The sequence below is a fragment of the Chroicocephalus ridibundus genome, chromosome 2 (genome assembly GCF_963924245.1).
Source record: "Chroicocephalus ridibundus chromosome 2, bChrRid1.1, whole genome shotgun sequence".
Taxonomy (NCBI): domain Eukaryota; kingdom Metazoa; phylum Chordata; class Aves; order Charadriiformes; family Laridae; genus Chroicocephalus; species Chroicocephalus ridibundus.
The window spans coordinates 102,688,791-102,713,530 of record NC_086285.1 but is presented as its reverse complement, the minus strand read 5'-3'; the positions used below and the strand labels follow the sequence as shown (position 1 = coordinate 102,713,530).

Genomic DNA, 24,740 nt, shown 5'->3' with positions numbered 1-24,740 from the left:
GGAGTGCTTTCCTCCGAGGGAATTCAAAGAGCCGTCAGGAAAACGAACGCAGTTGTTTTTTTCCAGCAAAACAACTTCAGGTCTTCAGCTTGCTGCAATTACCACATGGGGTAACAAATAAACACACTAAACCAGAGGCGATATAGTGAAAACGTTGTATTGTGACATGCTTTTCCAGTTCAAAATGTTGAAAGCATTATTATTTTTTTCTTTATTGAACAAATTAGTAAATCCTGCATGCAAAACTTTGATAGCCTAAACTACATGTTAAAACAGCTGAACACATCCTAGTCACACTTTTACCTCGGGATCTTCCAAACGACAACTAACAGTCTATTAATATAACTATGACCAGCAGACTAATTTGGATGGACTTCTTTAGCTCTTGAAAATACTCTGTACAAGAGCACTAGTAATTCATTCGCTTTTATTATTTTTTTTTTATTTTCATCACAAACACTATACAATCCGTATCGTAGGTGTCAAAACATGTATTTTCTTTAAAAAAGTTTAAGAAGTATTAAAACAGCTTTGACAGTGATAAAGTAGGCTTTATTCCAATTATTTGTCTTGGATTATCCAACACCAATTTTTACAATACCTAAATCTACTAAGACCTACTTCTTTTGCACCTGTGCCATCTGCTCCACCAGGTAACTTCCCAAATTATGAAATTTATAATTTTCCTCTTTAAAAATAAATTGTTGGAATTATTTATGAAGATGGCAGTGCTTAGACCCAGTCCACACGTTTTATAAATATGTTACAACTACACACAGCACACAGCTTCACAGTTCATGCGATAGGCAGTGTCTAAAAAATCAGTTACTAACTTCCAAAAACATTTAAATATCTACGGTATTTAAACACAGTGTTTTCTAGTTTCTCATAAGAAAAGTAAGCTGTAAACATTTTTACCTTTAGTTCATGCCTTGTTTGCTAGGTAATGTGGACTTTTTTGTTGGTTTGTTGTTTTGTTTTGTTTTTTTTTTAAATCTACAACCATTGGTGGAATAAATCTGTGTTCCCAAAAATATTACATTCCATGGATAAAGCACAAGTCTATTATATAACCATGTGATACAGATACAGAAAATGAACTACTGTATTCAAAAACATAAAAGTAAAGATACTAAAACAGTCCATAGCTGTTAGGTCTGATGCTTTCAGAATATAGACCAACATTGTTACACTAAAAATGTTCAAAAATAAGGCCTCTGAAATAAATATTTCCATTCTTTAAAAAAAGATATAATAAAAATGTACATCACATGGTCAATGTAGGTATAAAAATCACTAAGTTAAACCATTCTGGATGATGTATCTGAAGTAAAATGGCCTAGGTTTTGCTTCTGCCGACGTCCTCTATTGTTTTTGGGGCATTTTCTGTTAAAAAAAAGAGACAAAGAAAGAAAGAAAGAGGGAAAAAGGAGGGCTGATTTTATATATGCTGCATAAAATTAAGCCTAGCAATAACACATTGACTTAATTTCTTGTACTTAACAATAGCAAGGAGTTTATGAGGTGTGCTGACTGGGGGGATGCTGTTTGGTACCAGACTGTCACCTGGGGATGTCCGTGGGACCCCAGGTGACTCAGAAGGGAGTTCTGCTTGAACTTGAGACCAAAACCAGCAACACGCTACGAGCTTCAGCCTTTGATCCAGCAAAAGACATACCATGGTGAATAATTGCATTGGATTTACTTTATACATATTTCATACTTAAAATCTGGTGGGTGCTAAGGCTGGATCAATCAGCCTTTTGAAGTGCTGGGCCTCCTGGTGCCCCTGAAACAGAGTCCACCCTGGACTCTCTGTGGGGTGCCCTCAGGAGATCCCTTTCTTGGGGATGGACACACAACTAGGAAAGGATTCACAAAAGCCAGCAACTGTGAATGGTCCGGGACATTCTCAGCCTGTCAGACAGCAGGAAATGCAAGACAGACTGTTCCTGAGAGACCATGAGGTGGGGAACGGTGTCAGTGAGGCTGAAAGAGGAAGGCTGCTGAACCACAGCCATCCACGCCACTGCTTTGGCCAGAAGGGTGTTGGGCAAAAAAAAGGGATGAGATCAATTGCATGAGCCAAATAACTTTTTTACATGTGCAGGAGGTGTTAGATATGTTCAACATGTTCAACTATGTTGAACCTTAGGAGATAGGTAAGGAAGGAAGCCTATGCTGTTTGTTCATAGGGGTGTCTTTCTACATCACCGAGCTTGGAAAGCCATGCACTAATGCAGTAGCACAAAGTTTTATGGCCCAATTTAACTGGAGCTGAAAAAGTGAAGGATGAGTTGAGGAGGAAAAGGCAAAATGTAGCATGGATGCCCAAGTGTAGGACTTAAACACTTCATGCACCTATAAGGTAGCTAAGTCATCCTTAATCTAGCCCAGAGCCCTCAGTCCTCCTTGGGTTCAAGTCCTTGACGAGCAAATTGAATCCCTTGTCGTAAAAAAGAATCCATGGCTCTCATCTCAGTTTTCATACAGGGCGAGAGTCGGAGGTAGCCCAGAAACCTGAACTCTATGATTGTGCATCTTTACACTTCATAAAATAGGTTCCCATGAAGAGTGCGGAATAATGGGACTAGCTGCACATGAGTTTTCAGAAAGTATCTATAGCGTGAGGGATACTTCTCTCTCTGTGTAACACCATTTACAGTGGTACTGCAGGGGAACAGCATCTTGTCAACCTCTCTGGTTTTACTGGGCAGGAAGAGGGGAATCACAGCTTCTACAAGATATCAGCAATGCTTGAACAACTCCAGTGAAGGTCTCACACAGTACCTGACCTTTTGGATGTGTTTCAAGACTGATCTGTTCTGCTGGGTGTTTGGTCTGGGGATTCAGAGTGGTTACTGGTGGTTTGTGAATTTAAATAAATGTGTGCTTTGTAAGGGGGAAAAAAAAAAAGCAATAGGGTGTTACATCATCCTTCCACTTCGGACATTTCATATTTTTTTATGACGGTATTCAGGATATATGTTAAAGCACATAAAATTTGGGGGGGTCAAACATTTAAATACTGAAAAAGTAAATCCATACAATGCGTAATTTTCCACTGTTTTTGTGTTTACCTACCTTGTTATGCACATGACAATTGCAACTATAATGGCAATCTGTACAGCTCCAATTATTGCTGCAATAAGGACATGCGTAAGCTTTTGTCTACTTGGGACAACATAAAGAATACTAAAGTCTGTCTTTTCACAGTGCTGTCCAGTATATCCTGATTCACACCTGAAAAAGAAAAGGAATATTTCATGGAATCTGTGATTTGATAACAGCCCAGTCAGTCATTTTGCAGATGAAGCAAGGAGTCCAAGGTGACTCCAGCTGAGAAAGAGCTGGTGAGAAGGCAGAGGTGTGGTAACGCTTGGGTTGGGGAGTGGTTTGGATTCCTGTGGCAAGAGAAGAGATGGAGCAGACATGCTCTGCTTTCCTGGATAAGGTCACTCTGAAAACACACCAGCATGGTGAAGGCCCTGATTTGGCAAAGGAAACATGTGAGGTCGTTATTAAATTGGGCTGATATTTAGGAAGAACATAGCAACTAGGTGAAACAAATAGACAAGGTTAAATGAAACACAAAGAAGAACACAAAATGACGACGCTCACTCAGCTGCAATGTCAGTAGGGACAATAGGGACAATAGGGACAGGAATAACAAAGAGGGGAAAAAAAAACTTCAAAAATGGGGGGGAAGGAAGATCCTTTTTCAAGCTGAAGCCTACGAAAGTGGAATCCCGCAAAATTTTTTGGATGAGCATTAAAGACCCTCCTGCCTTTTCACCAAACCAAAATTTGACAGAGGTCGGGTTAGACAACCCAGTGGCTCACACCTGTTCAAGTGAGGGTTCATGGAAGAATCCATAAAAATTCACCAGGTGTGGGGGATAAATGGCTGGAGACAGAAGAGAAGCAGCTGCTCTAAATGGTACCTTGGCTGAGCAAAGCAGCAATTAGCTCAGTGAGAAACTCAGCAGAGGCTGCTCCTCATCAGTGCCACCTGTTCAGGGAATGCAAGATGTGCCAGTGGTGAAGGTGGCAGTGGAAACACGCTCTGGAGGAATTCATGTCACAAGGCAAGAGAGGCAGAAACACAACAAGGAAAGGCAAGAGCCACCCAAGACACTGAGCTGAAGTCTGCAGAATCAAAGCCCACTGCTTACATCCCTCAGCAAGTTCCCTGTACAGTTATCCTTTAAAACCGACTGATGCGAATGTACCATTAAGGGCAACAGAATCATACAATTGGCCTCCAGCTCTATAGTAGAAAGCTGGAGAAGAAATACTCACATGCAGGCAGAGAAACAATCCTTTTGTAAACTGGATCAGATAAGTCTGAATGCAGTACAGAATCGGTCTCATCCATCCAAAAGCATTGTGCTAGGGTAGGAATTAATTCTGTTTGGAGCGACGAAATAATTACTCCACAGACCTTCCTACAACTGCTAATGCAACTCCTAATCCCCCTTTGCAGGCAGGGATAACAGCGGGGGTTTGCATGTGCATAATCTTGTGACTCTGCTTTCTCCAGCCATGAGCTGCTGTCTAAGGAGTTTGGGTTCAGGCATGAAACAAGTTCCAGTAAGAGCAGAGTTATTAAAGAAAAGCCCTCATGTACTGTAGGTAAGCTTGGTAATGGCTAGGAAGGGTACCAAAAGAAAAAGCTATTAGTATACAAGAAGGAAGAGGATGGGGAACACGTTGGTAATCAATCACGCACAAAGAAACAATAAGGAAGAGGACTCCTTGCTAGTGAAGAGGACCGAATTCTTATTGTTACTTTGCTTTTGTTTTCATTAAAGAAGGTAACAGTCAAAGTGTCATCAAGGTGAGAATTGCTTTAAAGCAGAGGAGGCAAAACAAAGCAGAGGAGGAACGTGTAATTCAAAGATGTTTCCTCAGAAACACTGAAGCGACAGGAAATTATTTCTTAGAAATGTTGGATGGAGATGCAGGAGTACTGAATCCCTGCAAAGAAGTGCTTGTGTTAGGAACTATATTGGTGGGATGAAGTACTAGGCCCTACTTTAAGCTGCCTTAAACTAGTAAAGCATTCTGCTGCATTAATATATAGCAAGATAATATAGCACTAATACAGTATTATCAGTAAGTCCTATTGGAAAGGTGAAAATAAACAAGAAAGAGTCTCAGATGGGAAAAGGAATAATATAAGCTTTCAGATGCTTGTGTTGACAACCACACTCACTCGGCCTTTTGGGCTTCCTGCTCCCTGATCAGTCTGGAAACCCTTAAATCTCGGCAGTGGAAAAAACCCTAAATATCCTCGATCCATAAAGATCAAGGGAGAAAATGTGATAGTATCTAATGGATTTACAGCCAAAGTTTCCAAAGTAAAGGAAAGCAAAGAGTTATAGCACCTTCAGCCACATTAATCTGAAAGTACAAGCCTGCAAGATAAAAGTTCAGGACTGAAACCTCATAATAACCAGGGCGCTCCATGTTATTAAGAAGAAGTGGCCTTTTTCTATAAACAACTTTTCAAATTATTTTTATTTAAAAAAAACAAAACAAGGAACGGAGGCAGAATTTAGCTGGTGAAATGCAAAGAAAAAAATTGTCTGGGAGCTAAGGAAATAAAATGAAACATTCAGATTTCCTGGGAAAAACTGAGTGGCTTTATACTGAGTGTACTGATCTGCTAGATTATACCATAGACAAAAAATTTGGCCCAAAGAATATTTTGCAATTTGATACTCTCTAGATGAAGCCTATTATTCTGAAAAAGGGCCATAAATGTTAAAAATAAGATATTGATACTCTAGAGACAGTTTATGACAAGAGCAATAAAAGGTACAGGGAGCGTAAGAACAGAGTGAGGGGTCAATGGGGAAAGAGCAGTCACACAGAGAAGCCATGCAAGACAAAGGCAGGTTTTTTGAGTTTTGGGTTGGTTTTTTTTTCCCCTCTAGGTAGGATTTAGCAGCTGAAAATAAGGAGACAACACTGAGGCCATGGTCCTCAGAGGGATTCAGCTTCTGAACTACCTGAGCGATGGCGCCTCTCCTCTGTCTCCCGCATGACTGGAGCAGCTGGGAGCTGCCCACAGCATGGGGACACGGCTCCGGGGCTGCTGCGGAGGCAATGGCAGACTGACACATGCTGTAATTATGGCTAGAGAGCATTTTGATTAAGCTCTGCAGCAATTTCGAGCACGTTTTGCAGGCATGCAGGACTTACCGGCAGGAAGCCTTCTGAGTGGAATAAATGAATTCACATTTTCCATGTATACAGTAGCCGTTGAAGCTTTCTGAACAAGGTATGTGGTTTCCAATGTAAATGTCTTCTCTTTGATCACTGGCATCTTGAAAAGGAATATACATAAACAATTATAAACGGCTGTATGATACTCATTAAAAAAATCTCAACCAGGAATAGCATACCCTTAAAATCTCATAGCGAATAAAGGAACACAGAATAATAAAGCAGAGGCTTAAGGGTGAAGCTTCAGAGGCACCTAGAGAGATTTGCTGGGATATACTGCACTGAAAAATGATCCTCAGAGACATCTAAATACGCTTCTTATGTCAGGTTTCTCGAAAGGAGAAAAGTATTCATCACAGAAACAAGCCAATGCAGGAAGATCAGCAGAAGCTTTGTCAATGGCACTGGGTCAAAGAGATAATACACAGATACGCAGAGCTCTCTCCCATGTCTAAACAGAGGAAAAAAAACCCTGAAGGGTTAGAAAGAAGCTAAACCACATTTTATGACTACTGGGTATAAAACAACTTGGTAATGCCCTGATCCGGGCTGGCTGTGTTGATGACACACTGGTGTTTTGGCTGTTGCTGAAGGGAGCTCGCACAGCCTCAAGGCTTTCTCGGCTTCTCGCTCTGGCCCCTGAGCACGTGGGGCTGGGGGTGGGCAAGAGGCTGGCAGGGGACACAGCTGGGACAGCTGACCCAAAGTGACCAAACGGATGTTTTGTACCATACGACATCACGCTCAACAACAAAAGAAGGGTGTTTTGGTTTTTCCAAGGTGGCTGTTGGTTAGAGACCAGCTGGGCATCAGTCTGCTGGTCAGATGTCGCAAGTGATGGCTTTTGCATTGCTTGTTTTTTTTCTCTTTTTTTTTTTTCCCTTTTTTTCTTTCCCTTCACTTCTTAAACTGTCTTTATCTTGAGCAATGAGTTTTTCTCATGTTTTCCCTTCTGATTCCTTCTGGGGGGAAGGTGGAGATGAGATAACTTGCTGTCCTGGTCAGCCCAGCACAGGGAGGCAAACCCTTCTGCCCCAACATCTTTCATGCCTCTTTCGTGTTACTAAAACTATCTAAAGCTGTGTAAATTTTCAACCATTCTTTCCCCAAAATCGTTCTGTAAAAAAGTCCTAAATACAGAAGTTGGTATTTCATAATGAACTTCTCTAAAGAGCAGGATCTAAAGATGTGAAAGTAATTGTGGAATTATGTTCATTTCCATGGCAATAGCCTATAGCGGCACAAATAAAAGATTACAATGAACTGCAGGTGCAAAGCAAAAAAGGGACTGTGAAGAAGAAATCTCTTATACAACTGCAGATATTTGGAATAACACCAGCAAGAAAGAGAATGTATTTACACAAGCTAAAAAAAAAAGGCATGCTGCTGGTTTAGGTTTTCTCTGCACATTTTCTGGAATGATTGCTAATTTGTTCCAGGAGAAAAAAATCTATTAGAGGTCTGAGATACAAGGAAGCTTGATGGTTCAGGCTATGCTTCAAAGATTTAGGTGACTTGATAGGAGGGAAGAACATTGCCTAATACCGACAATATGTCCAATACCACCCTGTTGGAATAGACTATGTTGTGATATGTCTAAGAGAAGAAAAGTAGGGAAGGCTCATCCCAAAACTATTGTCTCTTCCAAGCAGTTAATTACTGTCATATCTGATCCCAATCAAAGGCTAGTAATAAGCTGCACAGAATTACATTAGTCGGTTCAGTTAGCCGTGCCACGTCTGGCTTTAATGTATGTATTAACACAGAATGTGAGGCCCAGGGAAAGAAGCATTCCCTGAAAGGCCGCCAGGTAGCCGTGGCCACCCAAGTCAGAAGCAAAACTTGCACTGAGAGACATTAAAAACGGGATGTGATTCCTAGTGTAAAATAGACTAGTGATGGCAATCCGTTTTTATCCTGAGAGGCTTGCTAGACTGCTTCAGAGCTTCAAAGTGAAAGATTTAACTAGTGTGGGAGCCTTGAAGGAGTGACTGGATAGAAGAGTTCAGATACTTCCCCAGAAGGAAGAGGCATGCACAAAACCCGAAACCCTGGTGCCTGCCTTGGCACATTAAAACCAGCAAGCCAGCTGAATGCGGGAAGAGAGACCTTTCTGTTGTAACTTTAGGTAGACACTTGCACTGTAGGAGAAGGAGATTGTCATGGCTATGGTTCTACAGACCAGAAGGGATTCTACATTCAGAGAACAGGGTGTAAAAAGAGTAACTCACAGGAATTTAAAGCAAAAGCAAACAGACAGAAGTGTGGACTGTTCTCTTATCATGGAAGAAAAAGTCATTCGAAGTAGTTCAGGCTCTCGCTATCTAAAAAGACCTGACTACTGCATAAAAATATTTCAAAACAATTTTTTTGCACAAGGCATACTCCCTCCGTGCACATCATTCACTGAATTTGCGACTGCACAAGCTATACACATTAATAATAATAATTATATACAATGTTTTTTTCACTAACTAGATTTCAAGGGCAATTTATATGCAATGAATAGAAGGCTGTAACTGATTCTGAATAGGAACCAAAAGTGGTGTTTCATTACATCACATAATAAGATGTATATTCCATTTGGTGCCTTTTATGCCTTCATAATGTAAGTGAAAATTGACATTAAATCATTCCAACTGCTACATTATATGGAGTGAGAATAAGAGAATTTGTGAAAAAAAATGTACGGAGCTTTTTGGCACTGAATGGCTTTTCAAGAAGAACACAAGGAATGTCAAAAGCAATGGTGGGATGGCTTTACTGTGGGAAGCCATGGGAGTGCAAAACCAGTATAATGACAGAAAAAACGTAAAGACCAGAGGTAACAGAGAAGATACCAAGCCCTTACAACAAAACCTGCATTAAGACCAGCACTGAGAAGAATCAACAGTGAGTTATGGTCACTGGCGATTCCCTCCTGGGAAGCACCATTTGCAGACCAGAGCCTCTTTTCAGGTAAGTTTGCTGTCTCCCTAGTGCCCAAAATAGGGACAATACCACAAGACTGTAGAGCTTCGTACAACCTCCAGACCGCTATCCGTTCCTGCTCTTTCACATGGGTACTAATGATGTAGCAACAAAAAGCCTGAGGCTGATCAAAAGAGATTTCAGAGCCCTGGGAAGAACACTAAAACATTCAGGAGCACAGGCAGCGTTTTCCTCAATCCTCCCAGTAACAGGGGGAGGCTTTGGAAGAAACAGGCGAGCCCAGGATATTGATACCTGGCTCCAGGACTGATGCCTCTGCCAAAACTTTGGGGTTTTAAACCATGGAAGAGCCTTTGAGACACAAGGTATGCTGGGGCCTGACAGCATCCACCTGTCCCAAAGGGGAAAATGTGTCTTTGGGCATAAGCTGATGGGACTGATCGAGAGGGCTTTCAACTAGAACCAATGGGGGAGGGATACCAACAGGATTGCAGTAGGTAAGCCAAGGGTTGGCATGGCATAACCTGAGGGTGAAAATGCTAGTGGGAACATTTGCACTGCTCCTGGGAGCACAGAGGACTCAGGATCATACCTGACATGCTTGTACACCAACACACGCAGTATCAGAAGCAAACAGCGTGAACCGGAAGTGTTGGTTAGTTCCCAGAACTATGATATGATCGGTATTAGCGAGACTTGGTGGAATGAGTCCCAGAATTGGAGTGCTGGGATGGAGGGCTACAGGCTGTTCCAGAGGGACAGGCAGGGCAGGCGAGGTGGAGGTGTCGTGCTATATGTAAGGGAGAGGTTTGATTGTGCAGCCCTTACAGTTAGTGATGATGGGGTTGAGAGCCTCTGGGTGAGGGTTAGGGGGATGGAAAACAAAGGAGATACAGTAGTGGGTATCTACTACCGATTGCCCAGCCAGGATGTAAGCACTTAAGAGTTAGTCTATAGGCAATTAGGAGAAATTTCTGCAAGTGTAGTCCTTGTCCTTATGGGAGCTTTCAACTTCCTAGACATCAGCTGGGAATATCATACTGCTGTGGTGAGCAGGTTTCAGAAATTCTTGACGTTTGTAAGAGACAACATCTTGTCACAAGTGAGCCAAGTACGAAAGATGCCCTCCTAGATTTGCTATTTGTGAATAGAGAAGGACTCGTGGGAGATGTGTTGGTATGTGGCTGTCTTGGCCACAGTGATTGTGAAATGGATGAGTTTAAAATTTTCAGTGTAATGAGAAAAAAGGACACCAGAGTTGCTATCCTGGACTTCAGGAGAGCAACTGTTAAGCTATTGAGGGAGCTATTTAGCAGAGTACCCTGGGAATCTGATTTTGAGGACTTAGGAGTCCACAAGTGGTGGTCAGTTTTTAAGAAGCAGCTTTTAGAAGCACAGGAGCAGGCAACCCCACTGTGGTGTAAGTGAAGCAAGTAGGGCAGAAGACCAGCTTGCTGAACAGGGAACTCCTCGTGGAGCTCAAGGAAAAAAGAAATTGTATGATCTCTGGAAGCAAGGTCAGGCTTTGTAGGAAGATTACAGAGCTGTGGTTCCTATACGCAGGGAGAAGACACGAAAGGCCAAAGCTCAATTAGAGTAGAATCTGGCCAGTGTCATGTCAGATAACAAGAAGGTCTTTTTAAAGTACGTTAATAGCAAGAGGAGGTCTAAAGACAATATTGTACTGATACATGTTGAAGGTGGTCATCTGACTAATAGGGATGAAGAAGAAACAAAAGCATTCAATGCTTTTTTTGACTCAGTCTTTAATAATACTGATACGCCTTGGGCTGCCCAGTTCCCTGAGTTGGAGGACCACAAGTGTGGGAATGGTGAATTCCCATTTCAGTGTGGACACTGAAATTGTAAGGGACCAGTTGTATCAACTGACTGTTCACAAGTTCATGGGGCCTAATGGGGTTCATCCCAGACTACCGAAGGAGCTAGTGGGTGTTATGGCAGAACCCCTCTCGATCATCTACCAAAGGTCTTGGGACTCTGTGGAGGTCCCTGCTGACTGGAAGATAGAAAACGTTATTCCAATTTACAAGAAGGGAGTGAGGGAAGACCCAGGAAACTATAGACCTGTTAGTCTAACAGTCTAACCTCAAATCCTGGAAAAATTATGGAGATTATACTGGGTACTATTGAAAGGCATTTAAAGAATAATGCAATCATGAGGCACAGTCAACATGGGTTCACAAAAGGAAAGTCCTCTTTAACTAATTTGATATCCTTCTATGATAAGGTCACCTGCCTAGTGGATGAAGGGAAGGTGGTGGATGTAGTTTTTCTGGATTTTAGTAAGGCTTTTGATACTATCCCTCACAGCATCCTTCTGGATAAGTTGTCCATCTGTGGGATAATCAGGTTCGTGGTGTGCTGGGTGAAGAACTGGCAGGGCTCCGAGGATTTTAGTGGTGGGGGCCACATCTGGCTGGCAACCGGTCACCAGTGCTGTTCCTCAGGGTTCAATTCTAGGGCCGGTTCTGTTGAATATATTTATCAATGATCTGGGTGTAGGAGCTGAATGCACCATTAGCAAGTTTGCTGATGATACCAAGGTGCTGTTGCGTCTCCTGAGGGACAAGAGGCCTTGCAGAGGGATCTAGATAGATTGGAGCATTGGGCAATGATTAATGGGATGAAATTTAGCAAGTCCAAGTGCCAGACTCTGCACCTAGGATGGAGTAACACTAGGCACAAGTATAAACTGGGAGAGGAGTGGCTGGAGAGCAGCCCTGCAGAAAGGGATCTGGGGGTGCTGGGTGGAAGCACGCTCAGTATCAGTCACAGTGTGCCCTGGCAGCCATGACGGCAAACCACATCCTGGGGTGCATCAAACACAGCATCACCAGCTGGTCAAAAGAGGTGATTATCCTGCTATATTCCGTGTTGGCGTGTTGGTGCGGCTTCACCTTGAGTACTGTGTGCAGTTCTGGGAGACACAATCAAGAAGGATGTGAAGGTGCTTGAAGGCATCCAGAGGAGGGCAACAAAGCTGGTGAAAGGGCTGGAAGGAATGTCCTATGAGGAGAGGCCGAGGACTCTGGGTTTGTCTAGTCTGGAGAAAAGGAGGCTGAAGGGCGACCTCATTGCTCTCTACGGCTTCCTGAGGAAGGGAAGTGGAGCGGGAGGTGCTGAGCTCTGCTCCCTGGGACCCAGTGACAGGATGTGTGGGAATGGTTCAAAGCTGCACAAGGGGAAGTTTAGACTGGACATTGGGAAGCATTTCTTTACCAAAAGGGTGGTCAAACACTGGAGCAGGCTTCCCAGAGAGGTAGTCGATGCCTGTCAGTTTTTAAGAGGCATTTGGACAATGGTCTTAATAACATGCTTTAACTTTTGGTCAGCCCTGAATTGGTGAGGCAGTTGGACTAGATCATCATTGTAAGTTCCTTCCAACTGAAATTATTCTATTCTATTCTATTCTATTCTATTCTATTCTATTCTATTCTATTCTATTCTATTCTATTCTATTCTATTCTATTCTATTCATCAGTGCTATTATTTGTGAGAGAAGAAGAGGAAAGGTAAAGACCTACGCAGATCTGCACTTTGCATATTTCTTCTGAGAATGCACCTAACACACATGGGCTACTACTACGTAAAATAACTGAGCAGGAAGTGAAACTCTGCCTTATTTCATTTATACTAAGGTTATTAAAGGCAAGGTAAGGTTTGTACAGGTAAAACATTTTCAACCAATGTGATTAAGCCTATTAGTTTACTGAAAACATTTTAAAACAACCTCACAAATACAGAATCTGCCATTTTTTTTCAGAAGTTAACAGAAAAGATGGGGTCATGGGGTGGGGAGCTTGTGTCATTTCATCAGGAATATCACAGCTTGGTGTCTTCTTGTGTTATTTTCACAGCACTTGGGCGCAGTCGAATCCTGTGACCACTGCACAGGGTGGTGAGCAGCTGGGCATCTTAGGGGAGTACAGCGGGCAAAACTCACAAATCACACACATCCCCTTCTTGCCGGCCTTACAATGTCAGTGCTGTAAGAAAGAAGCTGTTCACAGATCTGTCTTGGTGACAGAAATCAAAGCTGTAAGGCAGACAAGAAGGGACCCGTGTGCTCTATTTTCTCACCTTGTGCAACCATAACCAAACAGCACAAAGTCAGGACAGTACCTTTCACCTCTGGCCGATACTGCATGCCATCGTCTTTCTTTCCAACTGCGTTTGCATCGTCTGTTTCTAGGTGATAAATACACGCATGGACAGCTATTAGGAAAGGCTTATTTCCAGACCACTACATATATGTCATTGAGAAGCCCCAATAATATTCGAAGAAGTATTTTAATTGCAGTAAAACTGGACACATTCCCACATTGGTCCTCCCACACAACCAGGTTGGTGGCACACCTGGTCAGTAACAGAGTCAGTCACCCCAGCATCCAGACCAACACATGGCACACCTCAACCTGTAGGTTTTGAACTAAAAACTCTTCCATGGTACGGGCCTAGGTTATTTTGGTGACGGTCTGTTTTGGTTTTGGAACTGTCTAAGTTACAGATCTAGATGGAACTGGCAAAGAGATGCTGGAAAGCTGTTATTCCCATGAGAAGGTCCCAACTGCAAGACCCCAAAACTGAAGAGTCACGCACATGACTAGCTACAAGGCAGAAGACAGAGGGTTTCAGTGGACTGTTGCAACTGGAAAAGGAAATGGGTAAATATTTGTGCAACTGGGGCCCGACTTGACTCACCTTGGAAGTACATTGTACAGCCCACAGCAACAAGAAGGAACATTTCCCACAAGCTGGCATTCCTTTTGCTTTCTTGCTTCTTACCACCCCCTCATGTAAGACCCGTTGGACTATTGCTTAGATTATTCTAAGAGCTTTTACTGTCTTTCCAGGTAACAGCAGCCAAAGGGAAGTAACGTAAACATAGTACATATATATATATTGTAAACATACCTCTGTGTGGGGAACTCTAAAATACAGGCAGGGAATTCACTGATAACTGGACCAGTGACTTCTGATCAAAAATGGAAAAGGGAAAGCTCTACCAAGCGCGCTTACGTCAGAATTTACATTTAGCAGAAAACCAAAATTAAGCGTACCTGAGCAGTGTCCGAGATGCCTGATGTCGATCTGCTCTTGCCTCAGACACGATGCTTCTCTAACAAAGCACGGATTGTTATAGGAACTTCCATCAGAAGCACACACAGGATTAAAACTGTATCCACTGCAGTCTATATTGCATACACACCTGTCAATTGAAACGTACAGCAAAACAAAATTCACATCCAGCAAACGAAAATTAAGTCATGTTGAGTCCTGAGTAAACACTAGCTCATACAGTAATACCAGGAGAGAAGAGCGTGTTGCATGAGGATGCTGAAGAATTTGTTGGTGTCTCAGGCTTCCAAGCAGAATATACAAAATTATGAACAGGTGCTTCAGTGTGCTTTTTAATAATGTGTTGGTGTTTCTTATAGTTTTACTATGATATCAATCTCATTGATTACCACCTGCAAATTGGTAACACATTGCTAGGAAAATTTACTACGTTAATAAAACTGTGTGTGGTGTCTGTTCTCCAGTGTGAACAAAACCAGGTTAATATTCTACTTTTTTGGGGGTGATCCCTGAGAAGGAAACAAAAAGGAGGCCATTTCTGCTAAGCAGTAAAAAGAGTTTTCCTATTCCAGAGGCTGTACAGAATCAATATTCTTGCTTAACTGTTTCATTTCTGTGAGACATTCATCATACCTTTGAAGGTTAACAGTGGGTTTATTATGTTGTATTTAAAACAGGATTATGTAACCGAAATTATTTTATATTGCCTCCAATCCACACTTTGGTTGTTTGAGACACAGCATTTTCCATATAACTTGCAAGTAGGGATTGTCAAACAAAAGTGGGGAAAATGAAGGCCTAACAGGTAGCTGGTTCCTAAAATGTAGGACGTCCAAAGACTTAGGTAGGGATATGACTTAATTGGTTTCGGTTAGATAGTTTTGTTGCCCCAACAAAATATCCTGAAATTTTACGTGTGTGAATGGCACAGGAAAACTTTCCAGCTTTCCAAGCCCCACACCCCCTTTTGTTTATTTTAATCAATATTCTACTTTTTAACTGAAACTCATATTTTTGAATGAAAGTTTATGTGTGTTTCACATTGCTCTGCAAGCTCCGCTCCGCCTCTGCACTGGGAAAAGGAGCGTGGCTGTAGAACAGGGGTCGTGGCGAGCACCCGGTTCAGCTCTCCAATGAGCTCCTCCTGATGCCGTGAGAGCAGGAAGAGCCGCTCTGCATCTTCTGAGGAGGTGGAGGTGGACACGCGGTCCTCTCCTTGCCAGAAAGCTCTACACAAGGGGGCACGTGGTCTGACTGCTAGGAGCTGCTGCTGGCTTTATCTTGACTCACTCCCGTAAGACATGGGGTGGTGAAAAAAACCCAAGCTACCAACTCGCCAGGTTTTGTATGCTCTTTACAGCTGTTCCAGATACATTTTAATGATTAAATAGATGTATGTGTGCCTCAAGATAGTGACAAACCTCCCAGCAGAACCTAATTCCATGCTGCAGAAACACTGAAGAAGGCCTGCGTAACTTTCTCTCTCCCTCTTTTTCCATAAGCACCTTTTGTTACCTAAATTTAAAGATGCTAATTTTGCCAGTAATGTTTCATGCCTGTGAACTTCAGATTGTTGCTAGACAAAAGAACCTCTCTAGTGCAAACAGGTTTTTAAGTGCACCTCCTGACAGTGAAAAATGAGTCTCCACACATCTTAGGGACCTACCTCAAAGTACTCATGAAGCTGCTAAATATCAACGTGATGAACATATGATAGTTTTTCTTACTAGAAATGGTAATGGTTGTAAACCTTAGACCCAGGAAAGGAAGTCCTATTTTGTTCACATGCTCCCACATGATTTTAAGCCTAATGAGGGGTTTTTAGGATTTACTATATGCAAATAAAAGGCTCATGGCTCAGCAGTTGTACACATTCATTGACACAAACGAGTGGAGAGCAGGTCCTCGTTTGTGATACCAGCTATGTGCTCACTACAGATACCTCCGCTCGGCCTTAGCTCTCAGGGATCACCGCTGCCTGCGTGCGCCCATCCTTGTCACATCGGAGCACATTCGCATATTTATCTCCAGACCAATTCCGTCTCCATTTCTATGTCCAAACAGCTCTAATTCTGCCTGTAGTCACCATCCAAGGTCCACAGCATCATAATTACTGTTGGTTTTTGACATTTTTGGTGACAAATAAGGTGACTTCTGAAAATAGCTTTTTCTTCCTCATGGTGACATCATAGGCTACAATTGAAAATTTATTTTTTTAATTTACATTTTCACGCTGCACTGTTTAGATTTAACATCTCCTGTTAAATGCTTACTTACTTGTTTTGGGGGTAGATGTGAATTCCTGACCCTATTTTTCTGATAAACACTCTCAATCTTAGATCTAACTGTCTCTTCAATGTACAAAAATCTTTTTATCATTCAAAATTTACATCTGAAACTAGGAAACTAAAAAAACCCCAACACTCTACAAGAGGAGAGCTTGTGACACATCCATGAGGGCTGGCACAGCACGAAGGAGCCGAATCCCACTGACCAGCTGCAAGGGGCTGGCAGCTGCTGCGTGTCCTTGGAGCAGGACAGAGCTGGCCACTGCCAGGGGTGGGGGGCGAGTGAAACTCCCACCCGCTGCCAGTCTGGATACCGGGAGCTGCTGGAGGCTTGCAAGCACACCAAATCCCCCGGCAGGGCCACGTTGTCAGAACAGACCCCGACCAGCTGGCAGATGGACGTGCTTTCCGCCCACAGGCGTGCGGGCTGCCGGCGCGCCACATCTCCAGAGAGGTCCTCGCTGGCCAGACAGACCCGGCCAGTTGGTGGGACACGTGCCTGCTCTCTGATCTCCAGGATCTGCCCCTGCTTCCAGGATCGGTGCCATTCTCCTTCCAGGCCCCCTTCTTCCGTCCAAGAGCACTGCCTTTCAGGACACCTCTTCTCTCCAGAGCCCTCGGTTTCCCAGGCTCAGCAGTCTATCTATCTGCAGAAGTGCACCGCACGACCGCTTCCCAGCTGCTGATTCTGTCTCATGGCTCTTCATTAACTGGAGGATCCGGGACGTGACACTTGTTCAGTCCAGGTGTTACCCAAAATTTACAACCAGTCCACGCTGGCTGCAGCTCAGGAGTTCACAGGTTCAGTTTTGGAGGTTCATCCCCCCGCACGCACCCAGTTATCTGCCTGATGATGTTAGCTACTTCTTCTCCTACAGCCATGATGCCAAATGGTCTATCTGGCTTTCACCTGGCCATTCAGTTACTGTCATAGATGCTTTGACAGAGCTCTCCGTCATGTAAAAGGAGCTGGTTTAAATACATTGCAGAATAATGAACAGTTGAACTGGACTGATGTACTTGAAAAAAAATTGAGACTATTAGGCTTCATAATTCCAACTTAAAAACCTGAAGCCATTCAGTGGGCTGAAAGGGAAGGAGTTAAGGTGAGGACATGGCTGGGGCGTGATGCTCTGAAGGGAGCAGGGCCCCGGCGGATGCAGCCAGGTGTCAGCGAGGGAGCCAGGAGCACACATTAGAGACCTGTACCCCTCAGAGAGTCCACGTGGGGTGCAGTGAAGTTGTCCTCCCTCATAGCTGCTGGGCACCAGGCCCAAAATACAGCCAGGCTTGCTGGAAGCACTGAACTGTGAGATGGGAGCAGTGAAATGCGGGGAGTGCTGCTCTGGGTATAAAACATCAAAAGATAGTTGTTTTTAACTGCTGGGTGTTTGTGAAGGAAAGTTAAACCGTGGGGGAGTGAGTTGCTGCGCTGATGCCGCACATCAAACGCATCCAAACTGGCAGCTGAGTCCCTGCAGGAGGACAGGACCACCACCACTGAATGAAACAAAAAAGCAGCTCAGGTAAGTACTGGAAGATCCCCAGGAGAACCCACTATGAAATACAGAAAACATGTTACACCCTGAAGTCAGAAACCTACAAAGGGCAGACAATAGCTCGATACTGAGGAGATGACAGAAAATCCAACCTCCTGAGGGGAGCCAGCTCCCCCCACCAGCCAGTTTGAGCCCTAGAGCCAGGCAGAAGTCAAAGCCCAAGGCTAACAAGCACAGCCCACGGGGCTGCACCCATCCCACGGACCATACAAGCAGCACACGACGTATGGGAGAAGATGCAGCAGACAGGGTTAATGAGCTAAAAGTGGGGCCCCAAAGGGCAGGAGTCTTATCAGGGGCTGTGTTTTACAGGCAGGAGAACCTGTGTGAGGCATCACAGACTGGGGGCTTTGTTTTTCTTTACAGCTGACTGGAACTGGACATAATTAAAGTCTCATATTGTAATTTGGTGCCTGACAAGTCCCGCTTATGCTGAGGAGAGGGCATGGAGAGAGGAGAGAACAAAACAGGGAGCTGCTCAGGAAGGGAGGGCAGGAAAAACCTGAGGTCATGCAGGGTGCACGGAAGATACGTGTGAGGAACGTGAGAGGGGCACCCAGGAGAGGGAGCAGACCCTAACTGTAAAATTCCTAATATCCCACCTTTTAAGCACTTGTTCTCACTTCTGCCTTAGCTCCCACTGGCACCGTGTCCACATACAGTGGTCTGGGAGGGCAATACCACATGTGGCTCGCTGAGCTCGGCGGTGAAGCTGCCGACACTTTCCAGCACGACTTGGCCGGAATGAGTGATGAACGGCAGCCCTGGCGTGAGGCTGGACTCCTCCGGCCACCAGCCCGCTATGGGCACTAGCCTGAAAACTGAGCTTCAAGGGCAAAGGGATTCAAAGGTTTTGACTGTATTTCTAAATTCGATATATATCCATCATAAAAATATTAGGCTATACAATTAAGCGACATAACATAATAATATGCAACAGAAGACAATTTTACAAAACGGGAAGCATTGGAAAGCCTGTATCAGCAAGGTTTAGATTAGGATTTTAATGCATATAAAAAAGGTATTTTGAACAGAATTTTCCACCTTACTTCTACTCACTTTAAACATGTATTAAAACACTATCTTGCATTTGTTGAGACAACATCATAGCTTTCAGTCTAGCTTTAAATATTTTTAACAATGACTTTTACGTAACATTTTCGTTCTATACCATATAGAAAAGGAGAGAAGCAGGATGCATTTCCATCCCTAATTACCAGTAGAAATAAAAATGAGGTGTGCTTTTAGTATGCGCTTCCTGATGTGAGCAGGTAGGCGCACACTGAAATAACAATGTACCAAAATGTCTGGTTTGCAAGTAAAAAAAAAGAAAAAGAAAAAAAGAATAAAGGAAAAGATTAGTACCTATCACACAACGGTATTTTTAGTGATATGAAACTACTCAGATACAGAAAGTTAGTTAATTTCTCACATAAGAAATTAACTGTTTAGCACCTCTTAAACACTGCTTTTTTTGACCTCTCAGTATATTTTCACAAATGCTAAAGGCTGGTCTGAGTTTGGATGGCTGACACAGATCAAAGAGACAATTGCATATGATGATGTCAGTCATAAATACCGGCAGAACGACACCTTGTATTTAACTTTCTAATGTGGAAAAACTGAGGTTCAAACCCAGGTCTGAGTTGCTTCCATGCTGCGAGCAGACCAGGAAGGTGCACATGGGAGAACCCCCGCCGAGGTGAGCAGCCAGCCTGCGAGCACAGCCAGTGACACTCCTGGTGTCACTCGTGGACACAGTGCAGAAGCTTGAGCCCGGTCTCTCAGGCAAACGCCACTCTGACAGGCATGTTTATTCCTCGGGAGTGACCCCACAAGGGAATCAGGAAGGATCTTGAGAAAGAAGACCCGGAATCATGCACATTTTCACAAAGAGAAAAGTAATTCTTTTGAAAGCTCGCAAAGCAAAAATGTCAGAGTACTTTTGAACATCACAGTGTCTTTCTCCTAGCTCTCAATTATTTACTCCTGCTATTTGGAGTGACTTCCAGGAACAATTGCCTGAAGCCCAGCTGTGGTGCAAGCATAAATTGTTGTGTGAAGCTGATCTTGAGCTGCTAAAGTGAGGATAAGCACAGTAAAGTCTGCATCAAGAAAAACCCCCATAACCTTAAAATAAAAGGCTTCTCTGTTCCCCCAGTTGCTTTTGCAAAGCGCCATGCCACGTTGGGTAAATCAATCATTATATCCCAATACAAATCAGGACTATGGAAAAACCGTAGACCTATACTGATACTGGGTGTTTTGCCGCTCTCACTTGGCTCTGCTGTTGGCTTTTCGATCTGTTTGACAACACGATCCTGCTTGGTGCCCCAGGAAAATAAAGAAAAACTACCAGCTGGTGCCTTCAGCCTGATGTGTGGCTGCTCAGTGCAACTTTCAGAAGAAAAGAGTTAGTGCTCAAGGAAAAGTCGCTTAACAGAATCGTGTAGTAAGGACGTCTTGAAAATGCTCAATGCTTCATACCAGAAAGAATTGAATGAGTGGTTCAAGTTTTTGCTGTAACAGCTTGTTGTGAAAGTCACGCTGGGATAAAAGGAGTCAGACTACTACGAGAGGGTTTTTTTTCCATGATAACCTTCCTGTTGGTTTTAACCAAAAGGATTGAAACAGGTAGTTAATTCTCCAAGTTGATGTCTTGCTGGAGAGTGTTGCTGCTTAGTGTCCTCAACCGATCTTTTCTCTCGCTTAGTCCTGGAAATCCAACAGGATGTATTCAGGTGTTTTCCTGATGTACTACAGAATGCAGAAAAAAACCCTTAATCTTGTCAAAGAGTTGACATCCTAAGAAAAAAGTCACAGCTTGCTGTGACAAGGTGCTTTTATAAGTTGCAGGCGCATTGTTCATTAACACCATTAGTTAAACAGAAAAGCATTGAATTTCAGGAAAGCACGAAGTGCTATAATTGAACTAAACAAAAATTTTAGGTGGTGTTAATAAATAAGAAATGAGAACGTACAACTCATTTATTAGGGGCTACTGAGTGTAACAAAGAACATGTGTTTAGTAAAATGATGTGACATGTTTGAAACGAGCTGAGGCTGTAGGAGCACTTGCTGCTATCAGTAAATTAATTAGATCCCCAGAGATCAGAACACAATTCAAGGCTTCTTTTTGTTTTCAGGCTTCAAGGTGTACGTGGTTTGTTGGAAGCTCTGCGTGCTTAAAAGCCATGGTAGATTCAAAGAAAGGAGGGGAACAAAAAGGAAGGGAAAAGCATTACAGATCTGCGGCGTGGGCTTGGCTATGGAGAGAGGCTGGAATTTCCAACCAGCAGATCCGGCTGCTGCATTTGTGCCCATCTGGGATTCGCTCGTGAATGCGTTTTTCTGGCCTGGCCTCGTGGAAAGTGCTGCTTGCTGCCCCTTCCTAGTAGCCAACAGTGAAGTTTCTCAGCTTACGCACCCTTTCATTGGCACAGCTGTTTACAAACGTAAAATGGAAACACTGGAATAAAACAAAGTATGTGAAATGCACATGGAAGGGTAAGTGTATGCTTGATGGAATAAATTTAGGTGAAATAAAATAGCAGGGGTGTTGCAATTGCAGTTAAGATAACTGTGTCAAATGAAGGATTACCTCCCATTTGACGTTCCTTCCCTTGTGCGCAATTCTTCCCAGATGAAACCTGAACTAAGAAAATCTGGATTTCAAAGTGATTTCTCTACCTATTCGACTAGAGCTGAATCTTCATTAGTTTTTTTGGCGGCTTGTTAAAAATCCCTTTGTAGCACTGGGGAGATAAGGGCAAGAGAAGTAGATTTCAATTCTACAAGCTTCTCTGTGTCCTGCTTGAACTCCCTCTCAGCTTTTACTTCTGCCCAGCAATGCAGAACACCCTTTAAATACCGTAAGATTCAGCTACTTTCCACCCGCCCCTTCACTCCCTTATTTAATTTCCTGGCATGGCTTTCTCTGACCACTGCAGAAGGTTAGTCTCTAACTGCCGTGAGTTTCTAGCAGCCCACGTGGTGAACTGATGCTTGTTCTCACAAGAGTGACCTAACCCTCCCTCCACCCTCAACTAACAGAAACACTCAAAGACTTGGCACACGCTGCTACAAAGATTGTTAAAAACATACATTAAAAAACCCAGGCCTGGATTATTATCCATCTAGGATCTATTCAGTTTCTTAATAGCCAATATAATGAAGAGACTTTTATACTATTCCTCTCATATCAGGATTTCCTGTAGCCCAATTTTACATAATTCAGTAATCCCACAGCACAATCTCAAATCCCTTGTTTAGGTTGATTTCCTCCATTATTTGTGTTTATGTGTTTTGTTTTACACACAGATACTTTGGATTTTTTTTCTGCTGGACTAGAAATCTGTGAATTGCGTCTAGGCAAGATTAAGATGCCCTTCCTTATATATACCTACATCTGATATGGTACGCTAAAAAGGTACGATAAATGAGTGAAAGAGTGGTCAAAAGGGGTAAGTATAAACCAGCATGACGGCCTTCAAACAGACTAAATCTTTCTCTGGAAGACAAATTAGATAGACAAGGCAGAGAATGGGACTTTAAAATGTCCGTACGGGTATTTCTAAGTGTTAATACTTACATTTCTCAATTTCTGGTTTTGCCATTTTGAAAACAGACAGTATGCAAATTATAAGCTGGTTGAATCTATACAGTGCTGAGACACGTTCTCTTTCCAAAGTAAATCTCGTAAAATGTTAATCTCAAAAGGTCTACTTGGGGATCAATTGTCAATCTCTCTTGAAAATCTACATTATGAGTCAAAACAGATCTTTGACAGCACAGTACACTTATTAAAAAAAGACTGCATGTGCTCAGAATCTCATTTCCATATTTTATCTGTTAAAGAACAAAATGTAGGTAAAACTGAGAACATGACACATTTGAACTTTTACTGTGGGGCTATTTTTAAGCTAATGATTTCCTTATCAAAGACAAAAAAAAAAGAAGAAAAATGGACCAGACGACCCCCTAGAGATCCCTTCCAACCTAAATTATTCTATAGTTCATGACTTCATTATGGATATTATTTTCCTGAAGTTACAGCATACTTTAAAATACCTTTTAAAGCAACAGTCCTTCTGACACTTACTAGATGTTGGCATTTTGTTTAGGTATCTAGCAGTGCTCTGGCATGCAAGAGGCAAGAGACACACCACACGAAACAGTGCAAGAGCAGGGAATATAACTCTTCATAAGTAATATAGAATCATAGAATTGTTAGGGTTGGAAGGGACCTTAAAGATCATCTAGTTCCAACCCCCCTGCCCTGGGCAGGGACACCTCCCACTAGATCAGGTTGCTTAGAGCCCCATCCAGCCTGGCCTTAAAAACTTCCAGGGATGGGGCTTCCACCACCTCTCTGGGCAACCTGTTCCAGTGTCTCACCACCCTCATGGTGAAGAGCTTCTTCCTAACGTCCAATCTGAATCGTCCCATCTCTAGTTTTAAACCATTCCCTCTGGTCCTACCGTTACCCAACATCCTAAAAGGTCCCTCCCCAGCTTTCTTGTAGGCCCCCTTAAGATACTGAAAGGCCACTGTAAGGTCTCCTTGGAGCCTTCTTTTCTCCAGACTGAACAACCCCAACTCTCTCAGTCTGTCCTCACAGGAGAGGTGCTCCAGCCCTCTGATCATCCTCGTGGCCCTTCTCTGGACACGTTCCAGCACGTCCATATCTCATTTGTAGTAGGGGCTCCAGAATTGCACGCAGTACTCCAGGTGGGGTCTCGCGAGAGTGGAGTAGAGGGGGAGAATCACCTCCCTTGACCTGCTGGCCACGCTTCTCCTGATGCGGCCCAGGATATGATTGGCTTTCTGGGCTGCTAGTGCACACTGATGGCTGATGTTGAGCCTCTGGTCTACCAGCACCTCCAAGTCCTTTTCTTCAGGGCTGCTCTCAAGCCAGTCACTGCCCAGCCTATATCGGTGCTTGGGATTGCCCCAACACAGATGAAGGACCTTGCACTTGGTCTTGTTGAACTTCATGAGGTTGGCATGGGCCCACCTCTCCAGCCTGTCAAGGTTCCTCTGGATGGCATCCCTTCCCTCCACCGTGTCAGCCGCCCTACACGGCTTGGTGTCGTCGGCAAACTTGCTGAGGGTGCACTCTATGCCACTCAGCAATATGACTTTTTACATTGGAAAGATACTTCACATTTGAAGAAAAAATGTGAGATGAAACCCCTATTCTAAAATTAATTCAGTTTATTTTAAATGTTAATAGTAAAACAGTATAAATATATATTATTTACTATAAATATAATATATACATTATTTATATCTAATGTATAAGTATTCAAATGTTCTCCCTTACTCTGAGCATGAATTTTGATACGTATAAGAAGCAGCTTGTGGAAAAAATGGCCAGGTAATAGTATGGAAATCAAGACCATTTGAAAATTGAAGTCTTATGAAGACACATATATACTTAAGAGCCCACCTTTCTAATCAAAATATAAAAAAAACCCTCAAACCACAAGTAAGTTTATGTTATCAGTTTCTTTGCCAGTGCTGCAGGTGGCTATTGTAGAAAAAAGATAATTATTCAGCTCTTGAAGGACTGCAAATAATAATTAAAGTTTCAATCATACACAGTAAACTAAGGCATCATGTTGTT

General features: G+C 43.0%; 1 protein-coding gene across 1 annotated transcript in view; it reads right to left on the bottom strand.

Annotated features, from left to right (window-relative positions):
- Window positions 1–141: 141 nt before the first annotated feature.
- The window catches only part of TMEFF1 (transmembrane protein with EGF like and two follistatin like domains 1), a 128,261-nt gene continuing 103,662 nt past the window's right edge, over window positions 142–24,740 (bottom strand). Inside the window, exons 6-10 of the mRNA XM_063326331.1 lie at window positions 14,247–14,395; window positions 13,309–13,374; window positions 6,211–6,334; window positions 3,085–3,243; window positions 142–1,386 (exon numbers count right to left, since the gene is read on the bottom strand). Coding sequence (XP_063182401.1) covers window positions 1,302–1,386; window positions 3,085–3,243; window positions 6,211–6,334; window positions 13,309–13,374; window positions 14,247–14,395 — 583 coding nt within the window. The 3' untranslated portion in view covers window positions 142–1,301. The remainder of the gene's footprint in view (window positions 1,387–3,084; window positions 3,244–6,210; window positions 6,335–13,308; window positions 13,375–14,246; window positions 14,396–24,740) is intronic.